At 39.9% G+C, this 12,739-nt stretch overlaps 1 protein-coding gene across 5 annotated transcripts in view; it reads right to left on the bottom strand.

Moving 5' to 3' along the window:
- The window catches only part of PCYT1B (phosphate cytidylyltransferase 1B, choline), a 121,683-nt gene that overhangs the window by 42,741 nt on the left and 66,203 nt on the right, over positions 1 to 12,739 (bottom strand). For all 5 annotated transcript variants that reach the window (XM_044235222.1, XM_044235220.1, XM_044235224.1 and 2 more), the window contains exon 3: positions 12,329 to 12,445. In XM_044235222.1, coding sequence (XP_044091157.1) covers positions 12,329 to 12,445 — 117 coding nt within the window. The remainder of the gene's footprint in view (positions 1 to 12,328; positions 12,446 to 12,739) is intronic.

Raw genomic sequence — 12,739 nt, 5'->3', positions numbered from 1 at the left:
GGAAAAGGGAAACAATTCCAGTGGCCCACAGGCCCCCACGAGACCCATGCCTCAGCCCGTCCCTTGCATCTCCGATGGCATCTCCTTCTTTCATCCCAGCCCCTGGCCTCCGTGCTGTTTTCTGAAGCCAGCAAGAAGGCTCCTGCTCAGGTCAGGACTTGGCACTTTCTGTTCCCCAAACCTGGAACAGCCTTGTTCTGAATAGCCACAGAGCCCACTTCTTCCCTTCCCTCGACGGTTCCCAGCCATCCTATCAAAACTGCCATTTGGGGCGCCTGGGTGGCTCAGTGGGTTAAGCCGCTGTCTTCGGCTCGGGTCATGATCTCAGAGTCCTGGGATCGAGTCCCGCATCGGGCTCTCTGCTCAGCAGGGAGCCTGCTTCCCTCTCTCTCTCTCTGCCTGCCTCTCTGCCTACTTGTGATTTCTCTCTGTCAAATAAATAAATAAAATCTTAAAAAAAAAAAAAACTGCCATTTGGCCCCCCGCTGCTGCCGGCTGCCATCCCTTTCCAGTTTTACCTCTTGCCATGGCACTCCTCACCACGCAACTGTCTTCGTGAATTCTACTGTTGATGTCCTTCTACTAAGATACATGCTCCCTGAAGACAGGGACTTTTGTTTCCTTTTCTGATGGCCTGTAGTAGGCTCTTAACAAGCATTTATTGAATGAATGAATGAATGAATGAATGAACAGTGCCTGAAGTATACAGATGCTCCGTTAATGTTTACTATGATTTAAAATAATATCTGTAGGCACATTTCAACTATATATATATTTACTTAAGAGACTAGTATGTCTCTAGATACCCATGTGTATGCCTATACATCTCCTATATATTCCTCCTGAGATATTGCATAGACCTAGAGAGGATAGAAAACATTGTACCTGTTTATGTTACCCAAACACCATGAACCACGTGGCTGGCTCAGAAAGTTCAATGATGCCTGGGTCTCACTGCCAAGATTTTGATTCAGTGGGTGCTACAGCCTGAATGTGTCCCCCCGAATTCATTTGTTAAAATCTTAACTCCCAAGGGTAATGGCATTTTAGAGGTAAGCCTTTGGGAGGTGCTTAGGTCCTGAGGTTGGAACCTTTACGAATGGGGTTAATGTCTTATAAAAGAGCTCCGGAACACCTCTCACCCTGTGAGAAAACAGCAAGAAGGGAACAACTCTGGATCAAGAAGAGGGCCCTCACCAGGAAGATATTTATGGATCAAGATATTTAGGGATCAAGACATACAATTTAAATTTTTATTTATTTACTTATGGCTAAAGATATACAATTTAAAAATTGACCCAAGACCTTTTCAATGTTCTGTTACGACTTTATTAAACACTACCTCAAGATTCATACTCAGCAGAAATGGATTTCAGATCCATCCATTTTCTGTTTTAAATGACACAAAACTAGGCCGACCATATCCTCTCCCCTTTTGAACCTGCACCTGAGCAATCTGGTCTAACTTCTAGATGACCGAAATCATGGCCTCCTGGCAGAGCACAAAGACAACAAACATCCTGTTTATGCCAATCCGGGGTCCTATTTTCATATCCCAGGAGTGACCTCAAGAAGCAGCTGAACATGCTGACCAGTTATTGTCTAAACATTAATTACGCCCAAAGCAGCACTGTTGTTCTTTGGTCTTGGCAAATGCACTCTGAACAACCAGATGGAGAGCTCTGAGCAATGGTGTCCCATGGACGAATCTGAGGAGTTACCCGGGAGCTCGTACTGTAGCTAACCTATTCCGCAGCTCACTGGGCTCAAAATGAAATATTACCAGTACTCTGCAGGAGAGAAAATGTAAGCTAAGGGATGAACTTTGGAGCCAACCAGACTTGGGTTCTAATCCCTGCTCTGCTACTTAAAACTGGGAAAGTCACTCTGTCTCTTAAGACTCGGTCATGGGTCTTCAAAACATGGCAAAATTTTGATAATTAAATGTTATCATCTGAGGAAAGAGTAATGCTTAATAACGTTTGCCATTTATTAATAGTAGTATAAAACCAGCACTGGGGGTATTCACTTGTGTTCTGAGCTCTGTCTTCTCCCTGCTCCCACTCCAAGCAGGTGCCCAGTCCCTTGGTACAACTCCCCCACAGAAGCTGTGAAATTCAAGTTGCTGTTACACAGCCTGCCTCCCTGGCTGCTGTTTTCTCCAAGCCAGAACCCATTAGAGGAATTCTGTAAGGGAAGAAACAAAGCAAGAGAAGAGTTCTCCCAGTGAGGAGGAGGCCAAAGGTCTGAGGAGAAGGGCCATAAGCAGAAGGGCCAGTGGCAGAGCCCCCAGAGGGACGATGACATGGTGCCCTGGGCACTGGGGTTCACTTGAGCACAAACCACAGGTGCCTCACCGTGCGCAGGCTCAGCAGGGCCGGGCTCGAGACTGGAAACCCCTCCTCTTGTTTCCGTGAACATTTTGGGATCTCGTTTGATTTTGGGGAGGCGAGGACAGCCCAACATGGACTGAGACTCTATTTCCCGACAGTCAGGCAAATGGAGTCCTAGCAGAATATTTGATTTCAATTAAAGTACAAGAGAGCTTAAAGGAGTAATATTTATGTCTAGTTTACAGAGTAATATTTATGTCTACTATAGTAGGAGTAGTGTTACATTTATCGTTGATATTTTTTATTCCCCTCCTATGAGGTAGAAGTATTTGGTGACTCATAGTCTTAAAAAATAGTTTAGGGAAAAAATTCTGATATAAATTTTAATTTCTTGACTTCTTTTTTTTTCCAATTTATTTATTTTCAGAAAAACAGTATCTTGACTTCTTTTTAAATGATACTAACTTATGTTATTTTTTAACATTTTAATTCAAATTTTAGTTTATATTAATTTCAGGTGTACCATGTAGTGATTCGACACTTCCTTACCTCACCCAATGCTCATCACAACACCTGCCCTCTTTAATCCCCATCACCTGTTTCACCCACCCACCCCACCCCCACCCCCATCCCCTCTCCTGTCTGGTAACTGTCAGATTGTTCTCTAGAGTTAAGAGTCTGTTCTTGGTTTGCCTTTTTTCTCCCTTTGCTCTTTTGTTTCTTAAATTCCACATATGAGCGAAATCATATGGTATTTGTCTTTCTCTGACTGACTTATTTCACTCAGCATAAGACACTCTAGTTCCATCCAGTTGTTGTAAATGGCAAGATTTCATTCTTTTTGACAGCTGCGTTAATATTTCAGTGTGTGTGTGTGTGTGTGTGTGTAATATACACACCACATCTTTATCCATTCATCAGCTGATGGACACTTGGGTTGTCTCCATAGTTTGGCTATTGCAGATAATGCTGCTATAAACATCAGGGTGCATGTTTCCCTCTGAATTAGTATTTTTGGATTCTTTGAGTAAAAATCTAGTAGTGCAGTTGTTGGGTGTGGGGTAGTTCTATGTTTAACTTTCTGAGGAAACGCCACACTGTTTTCCAGAGTGACTGCGCCAGTTTACATTCCCACCAACAGCGTAAGAAGGCTCCCCTTTCTCCACATCCTTGCCAACACCTGTTTTTTCTTATTAAAGGACATTAGCTTTTAAAGTAAATTCAAAAAAGCCCTTGACGATTGATAGTTTCAATTCACTAAAATAATGCCAACGAGGTAAGCTTACATAAATGAGTTTTCAAATTATTACTGGCCGTAGTGCTTAAAAATTAGAAATGCAGATGTTATAATCATAGTACACCATGACATTTTGTGTTGGTTTTTGCCTCAGGTTGAGGAGCAGGCCGTAGTACTTCCACTTATCACAGTTTCTGGTCTTGGAAGCAATTATTTCTACCAAATGCCAGGTGTTCTGCCAACATTTTCTGCACACTCGCCCTGACCACAGTGATTTTGTGAGCAGAGCCCTTGTTCCAGCCAGGGCAGCTCTGACGGCAAACCCACCTGTAGACATACGGGGCCCCACCATTAATACAGTGGGTTCTTTCAATTCAATAAAATTTTTTCAATTTTTCAATTTTTCAATTTTTTTTTCAATTTTTTCAATTTCAATAAAAGATAGTCTAAAGGTAATGGTCTTCGAACTAGGGCACACATACCCCTGGGGGGTACTCCAAGACTTTCTAAGGGCTAATCAAACACAAGAAGCCTTAAAGGACTCAATTTCCAGATCCTTAACTTCCAAAGGTACACTTTCCTACAGTTAATGGTCCAGGATGAAGCCTGTGTATCCAAACCCACCCTTACTCCACCATCCAGAAGAAAGACACCATCCAAATCTTACTGTGCAGCATTGCAAGGGGCAGGGAGTTAAGGCTCCAGGCCAAATTGAAGGGAAATCTTGCTTAATGACTACAGCACACACCATGAATCTCTAAAAGCAAGCTTCCTGTCTTACAAAGATTTCTGTTATAGGTAAAGCCAGGTGTTGGAAACTAATTACAGTAGAGTGGGGAATAATGTAAATTGTTGCCTAACAACTGTGCCTTTTCATTCCCCCAACTATTGTCGAAGGACACAAGGATCTTGAGGGATAAGGCCCAGGAATTCAAAGCAAAAGGAGCAATGCAAAGAAATATTGAATGCTAAAAATGGCTTTTTCATGTAGTTAAGGGTAAGCATTTTTCCAGCTATTCTCAATACTCACATTGAATCCTAGAAATGCCTTTTCTCTTTTAGTTAATTAAGAGTAAGCATTTTTCCCAGCTTTTCACTTCAAAATCATCTCAGTAAGGCAAAGCTGTGTAGGCTGATACCACTGCATCGTAGAAATGTAACTGGCATATTTTCTCGAATTATCAATTTGCTCAAAATATTTTGGAATAAACACATGGATAAAACATTTATGTGCTTTTTTTTCAGATTTCATATGCATTATTTTAAAAGGAAGTTAAAATCTATTTTATCAGATCTCATTATAAAACTTAATCCATTTATAGAAAATCCTTTTTCTATTTCCTCTCCTAAAATGTGTTATTATTTTCTGTCTCCTCCTAAGCACAAATTATGTACTACCAAATTATTTTTTTAGCAATATATTCCTTTTTCTATTCTTAAATACACAGGGGAAGTATACCCATGGTACCTAATAAAGATAAGTAAGTCATTTATGATTTTTAATTTGATTTCATTTAATTTCCCCCAAAAGCCAAACACCAGAGTTTAACACACACACACACACACACACACACACCACATACACACCCCTCTAATATTTAGAGAAGAAATAACATGTCTTATCATATGCCCCTCCTTATAAATATGGTACTATTTTACCTATATATTACATTGTATTACTATAAATTAAGCACAATGATTTATTGTCTTGTTTACAACTTATTAGAGCTATGTAATTTTAATCTTGACTGATTCTATTTCATACAATGCATTCTATTGTGTATTTCTCAGTGGTTTTTATAAGGCTTCCTGAAATACCTGAACATATTTGGACTTAAAAAAAAGCCTTTTTCTCCAGGTTTTTTAGCAGGTTTGACAGTAAGGACTACCTTTGCCGATTAAGTTAGGTGGTGTTTTCTGCAGATTTAGTAAGCAAAAACTGCAGCCCCAAGATTTCCAGGTTTTTTTTTAAGTTTTAAAAAAATGGTAAAACTGTTTTATCAAAAATTATTGAATTGACAAATATATAACAAAATTACCAATATTTTCATTTCCCCAACCCTTTACAGGTATATCTGGTTAAGCACGTTGCTTTGAAGTAAAAGAGTAAGGGTTATAATTAGGAATCACTAGCTAAGTCCTGGTAAAGCCTTTTTCTTATAGTTCTCAGAATGGAAGAAAGCAAATGATTTTCATCGCTTGGAAACAAATCTCACAGGTGAGGTCATTTCTAATCCACTGCTTGCATCAAATTGGAAAGAGGGCCTTAATAAATTATCACTTGATAGACCATTAAAATTATTTTGTTGACAATAAATTGTTTTTGTGATACATGGCAAATAACTCAGGAGTTCAAGGACTGAATGACATCTCTATACCAAACTTCTTCCATTCCCATCTAAATATTTGTGTAAACAAAATATTTTAGCATTTAAATCTATAATAAGGAAGAAGAATAAATCAATGTTAAACCCTGTCTCATTCTAGCAATAATATATTTATCCACAAATCAGAAAATCCCACTCATCTCATTTAAATGTTAGAGAACACTCAAAAAGAAAAATCCCAAAGGAAAAAAATCTCAATCAAATCCAGAGGATAAAAGCAGCTTACTTATGGAGGAGCAAGGATAAAAACACAATGGAGGTCTCCACAGAAACAATGGGAGCAAGAAGAGACCGGAGTGAAATATTTAGTATTGAGAGAAAGAAACCCACCAAACTAGAGTTCTGTACCTTGTAAAATTATCCTTAAAAAGAGAGGAAGAAATAAAGACCTCCTCCAACAAACAAAAAACGAGGGCATTTCTTTCCAGTAAACCTGCCTTGCAAGAAGTGTTTTTAAAGCTTCTTTAGGAGGAGAAAAATGATGGATCAGAAGTTCAAATCTACATAAAGAAAAGAGAAAGATAAATAAAATCTTAAAAAAAAGAAAAGAGAAAGATTCAAGAACGAATAAGATGAGACAAAACATTTTATTTTTCTCACTCTTAATTCATCTAATAGATGAACAGTTTTTACAAAATAGTAACAGCAATAATCAATTATGAATGAATGACCACAATGATATAGGGGATGAGAGGGAGAAACAGGAAATACTGTTTTCACAAGGTATAGTGTTATGTAAAAGTGGACTTGGATTGGTTTAGAATGTATATTATAAACTTTAGGGCAACCACTAATAAGGTGAAAAAAGAAGCATAATTGATATGCTAAGAAAGGAGAGAAAATGGAATCATAAAATGTTAAATTAAAATGACAAAAGGCAGAAAAAGTGTGGAAGACACAAGTAGGAACAAAACACAAAGCCAACAAATAGAAAACAGAAAAAAATATGGTATACATTAAACCAACTGTATCAATAATTCCTTGGAACACATCTGGTCTACATTTATCAATTATAAGGCAGAAATTGTGGATCAAAAAACAAGATGTCTACATTTGATGTCCATAACAAACATTTGTTGTAGGCAAATGTTGTCTACAAAAAACCCACTTTAAATATGAAAACATACATACATTAAAAAGGATCAAAAATGTGAAAGTAGGCACATTAATTTCAGACAGAGTAGACTCCAGAACAAAGAAAGTTATCAAGAAGAGAGAGACATTACATAATGATAAAAGGGTCAACACTCCACGAAGACATAGCAAATCTTAAAATGGACATGCTGAAAAAGAGAGAGTCAAACTATAGGAGGCAGAAATGTGAGAACTGCGAGGAGAAATAGATGAATCCACTATAAGAGTTGGAAGCTTTAACATCCCTCTATCAGAAACAGATAGACTTAGCAGACAGAATATGAACAAGGACATAGTTTAACTCAACAGCACCATCAATCAGCTGAATATAATTGACATCTACTGACTAGTTCATCCAACCACAGCAGAATACACAACTTTCTCAAGCTCACATGAAGCATTCACCAAGACAGACAACATTCTAGGCCATAAAACACACCATAACACACTTAAAAGAATAGAAATCATACAATGTGTGTTCTCAGACCATAGTGGCATTAAACTAGGAATCAAAAACAGAAAGATAGCTGGAAAATCCCCAAATACTTGGAGATTGAGCAACGCACTGCTAAATAACACACAGGTAAAAATAAATAAATGAATAAATAAATAAATAAATCTCAACAGAAATATTTAAATATTTTGAGGTAAATGAAAATGAAAACACAGCTTATCAAAATATGTGGGATGCAGGGAAAACAGCTTAGAGGGAGATATGTAGCATTAAGTGCATATATTGGGGAAAAAAGAAAGTCTAAAAAGTCTAAATATTTGAAGTCAACAATCTAAACTTCCACCTTAGGAAACCAGAAAAAGAAGAGCAAATTAAATCCAGAGTAAGCATAAGAAATCAGAACAGAAACGAATGAAACTGAAAACAAGAATCAACAGAGAAAAATCAATGAACCCAAAAGCTGGTTCCGTCAAAAGATCAATAAAATTTATAAGCTTCTAGTTAAGCTAAGAAAAAAGAGACAATACGCAAATTATTAATATGGGATATTCAAGAGAGGGCATTATTGCCGATCTCATGAACATTAAAAGGATAATAATTTGGTAGCCTAAACAAAATACCATAATTTGGTAGCCTAAACAAAATGGACAAATTCCTTGAAAGACACAAGCTGTCAAAACTTACACTAGAGGTGGGGTCGCCTGGGTGGGTCAGTGGTTAAAGCCTCTGCCATCGGCTCAGGTCATGATCTCAGGGTCCTGGGATCGAGTCCCGAATCAGGCTCTCTGCTCAGCAGGGAGCCTGCCTCCTCCTCCTCTCTCTCTGCCTGCCTCTCTGCCTACTTGTGATCTGTCAAATAAAAAAAAAAAAAAACTTACACTAGAGGGGTGCCTGGGTGGCTCAGTGAGTTAAAGCCTTTGCCTTCCGCTCAGGTCACGATCCCAGCGTCCTGGGATCGAGCCCCGAATCGGGCTCTCTGCTCAGTGGGAAGCTTGCTTCCTTTCCTCTCTCCTGCCTGACTCTCTGCCTACTTGTGATCTCTACTTGTTAAATAAATAAATAAAATTTTAAAAAAGTCACAGGTCTGAAAAAAAAAAACTTACACTAGAAAAACAGACAGTGTGAATAGGCCAAATTGAGTAAAATATCTAATAACCCTCTAAATGAGAAAACACCAGGCCCAGATGAGTTCACTGGTAAATTCTACCAATCAAGGAATAAACTACACCAATTCTTTACAATCTCCTCCAGAAGACTGAAGCAGAGGGAATACCTCCTAACCCATTCTCTGAGGCCCCATTACCCTAATACCAAAATCAAAAATAGATATTGTAAGGAAAAAAACCAAACCTCAGACCAAGTTGTCTCATGAAAATGGAAAAGATTTTATTTATTTGTCAGAGAGAGAGAGAGAGAGAGCGTGCGCGCAAGCGCACAAGCTGAGGGAACAGCAGGCAGAGGGAGAAGCAGGCTCCCTGCTGAGCAAGGAGCCTGATGTGGGACTTGATCCCAGGACCCCAGGATCATGACCTGAACCAAAGGCAGATGCTTAACCGACTGAGCCACCCAGGCGTCCCTGGATGCAAAACTCTTAACCAAAATATTAATACATCAGATCCATCAATATATAAAAAGAATTATACACCATGACCAAGTGGGATTTATCTCAGGTATGCAAGGCTGGTTCAACATCTGAAAATCAATTAATGTAATCCACTACATCAACAAGTTAAAGAGGAAAACCGCAAGATCAATAGATGAGGAAAAGACATTTGATAAAATCCAGTACTCCTTCAGGATAAATACTCTCAGAAAACAGAATAGAGAGGAACTTCCTCAACTTGATAAACACTACTTACCAAAAAAACCTATAGCTAATATCACACTTAATGGAGAGAAATTTGAAGTTTTCTCACTGAGATCAGGAACAAGGCAATGACATCCCCTTTTACCACTGCTTTTCAACACTGTAGGGGAAGTCCTAGCTAGTGCAATAAGCCAAGAGAAGGAAACAAGAAGTATACAAACTGGGAAGGAAGAAATAGAACCATTTTTATTCACAGATGACATGACCACCTATGTAGAAAATTTGAAAGAATTTCCAAAGAAAAATCCCCTAGAATTAAATAAGCAACTATGGCAACGTTAACAGAGAAAACAAACCACAGACTGGAGAAAATAATTGAAAAAGAGAGAAGAGATTAAGGACTGTTATCCAAACTATACAAGGCACACTTTAAACCCAACAATAAGAAAATGAACAACCAGATTTAAAAATTACGAAAGATCTGAACACACACCTCACCAAAGAAGCCAAACAGATGGCAAGTAAGCACAAGATGTTCAACATCTTACGTCACCAAGGAATAAACAAGACAACAATGAAATACCACTATATACCTATTAATGACCAAAATGCAAAACAATGACAGCACCAGATGCTGGTGAGAATACGGAGCAATAGGAATTCTGACGCACTGCTGCAGGAAATGCAAGATGGGACAGCCACTTTGGAACTGTTTGGCAGTTTCCTACACAACTTAACATACTTTTTTTTAAAATAAAGATTTTATTTATGTATTTTAGAGAAAGAGAGAGAGTGTGTGCACAAGTGCAAGTGGGAGGCAGAGGGAGAGAGCCTCAAGCAGACTCTGCACTGATCATGAAGCCTGACTCGGGATTCGATCCCACAACCCTGAGATCATGACCTGAGCTGAAACCAAGTATCAGACGCTCAAGCACCCGAGCCACCCAAGTGCCCCACATCTTAACACACTCTTAACATACAACACACCAATCACGCTCCTTGGTTGGTATTTCCCCAAAGGAGTTGAAAACTTATGCCCACATAAAAACTTGCTTGTTGGAGTGCCTGGGTGGCTCAATGGGTTAAAGCCTCTGCCTTCAGCCCAGGTCATGATCCCAGGGTCCTGGGATCAAGTCCAGCGTCAGGCTCCCTGCTCAGTGGGGAGTCTGCTTCTCCTTCTGCCTGCTGCTCCCCCTGCTTGTGCTCTCTCTCTGACAGATAAATAAAATCTTTTTTAAAAGTTTGAGGTTTGAAAATGTCAATACTTCTAATATTAAAGAAATTACATCTTTCACAGCTATTTAAACTTAGAAAATTTTAGATGTCAACTTCAAAAAACTGCAAAGAGGTGTTTAGTTTTTCAAAATTCTTTTAGGGACTGTGATTGAGGACTCCTAGCCTAAGACAATGGCTATCAGCGGGGGGCCTCATCATCCCCTAGGAAGCATTTCAGGAAATTTGTCGGGCATCTTTAGTTGCCACAATGATTGGAGGCAGACACTGGCATTTCGAGGGAAGGACGCCAGTGCTGCTAAACACCTTGCAGGGTGTGGGGCAGTTTCGTGGGAGATTCCTGCAACAACACGCAGGATTTCTGAGTGTCCCTGCACTATTGTTTTAAGTCATTTGAGTCTAGAAACTCACTTTCTTTTTCTTTCTAATCACAAAGGATTTCTGGAATAGCTGTGATAGATGCTGCATTTTCGAGGAAGGCAACTACTACACACCTCCAAGGAAGACCATATGTGTCCATACGTTTATCCAAATGTGTCTGCTACAGCAATACCATGCCCGGGAACCTAGCTGATACCATGGCCCTGGTATCACCCTGAACAGGCTCGTGCACAGCCATGGCTAGTGTTCCCGTTAAGTGTGACCCACATCAAACCACCTCCCAACTTCAGTCACCAAAGCACGGCAAGGGTCTCCCCAGGGCCTCAGAAATGGTTTTCCCCTCGAGAGAACCAGAAATGAACGATAAAGGTGTTCCCTGCCTGCCTTGGGTGTCCTCTGTGAGGCCTGTCCAGTACTCACTGTCTTTCATCATCTCTTCCTTCTGGAAAGAACTCCATTCAGTAACCACGTGGTCACCATCCTCAGTAAAATTGGGAGGAAGGTGTCTCTCAAATATCCAAAATGTCGTCTTAAACTTACAGAGGGTAACAAGATACTTTAGAAACAGAGACATGGTGTCTTAGCAGCACTTTCTTCCTCATGGTAGGGGCTTAAGTGTTGACGGTGCCTAGGTCAGTTAAAGGCACAAAACCGATGATCATGAAACAATATGGTGTTTCCAGAAGCTAGGAAGGTGAGATGGAGGTACTATCCCCCTTACCCAAACTGAAATCAGTAGGCCTTCTGGAGGAGCAAAATTTTCCTCCACACCTCACCACTCCCAAGCTTATGAAGTAAGCTATCTTCTTCCCTGTGAACCAAAATTCCCCAGGTATATAAATCTCCATGTCTTTAACACGCGGTACCTAAGCTCCATTAACGACGCTATCATCAGCCACTACAGTTAGCATGGCATCATCCTAAGTGGTGTGGGCCACACAAAGGAAACAGGCAATGCCCTTGTTTACCCTTAATCATCCTTAAGGCTCTCGGCTCTCTGATTTGAAATAAAATTAACATAACTTCTCTCCTGACCTTCCAGAAAATTTGAGAACCATAACTTTGATCAGGCCTCAATCACAAGAAGAAAGGCATTCATGGAAAACATGAAGTGGTTGCTCTTGGTGGTGTTATTAGTCTGTCTCTCTCTGGGAGTCAGTGGTGTTTAATCCCATGATGTCATTTCCCCTATGGCTTTTTAAACATCACGTAACATTTCAGGCAGCCAACAAGTGAGCCGGTATCGGCTGAGATGGAAGTAATAACCATGTGAGATTTTAATAGTGGAACGCTGAAAGGGGTCCTTTTCAGACAGCACATTATAAAGGAATTTTCTAGACAAAGAGAAAATGCAATTCTTACCTCCAACCAACAAGTAGCTGTTGGGAAACAGTGTTTTTGCTTGCATAAGTGCCCTTGCATGACCGGAATGGAAGAGGTCAAATATCCCATCCGCATAGACTCTGACAGGCCTGTCAACTGAGGAGAAACAAAGTGTCATCAACACAACCACAGAATAAGGAGGCCCGGGGACCTGATTCTTCTGTCGTGAGGACACCAGTGTGAGGAGGGTCACCTCGATAAAACACCGAGGCCGGGTACCATCAGTCTCTTATTTGTACACACAAGTACTTCTACCAAGAGGTTCTTCTGAGGTGAGCAAAGTGGAGTAAAAACAGAGAATTAAGAGCGACCACAACACATATTTGAAGCCAACAGGAGATATAACAGGGTGGTACGGAGTTCCCTGAACCCAGAGTTGGGTCTGGGTGT

This window comes from Neovison vison, chromosome X (assembly GCF_020171115.1).
Source record: "Neovison vison isolate M4711 chromosome X, ASM_NN_V1, whole genome shotgun sequence".
In the NCBI taxonomy this organism is placed as follows: domain Eukaryota; kingdom Metazoa; phylum Chordata; class Mammalia; order Carnivora; family Mustelidae; genus Neogale; species Neogale vison.
Note: the sequence above shows the minus strand (reverse complement) of the source record. Positions and strands in the feature narration are given on the sequence as shown.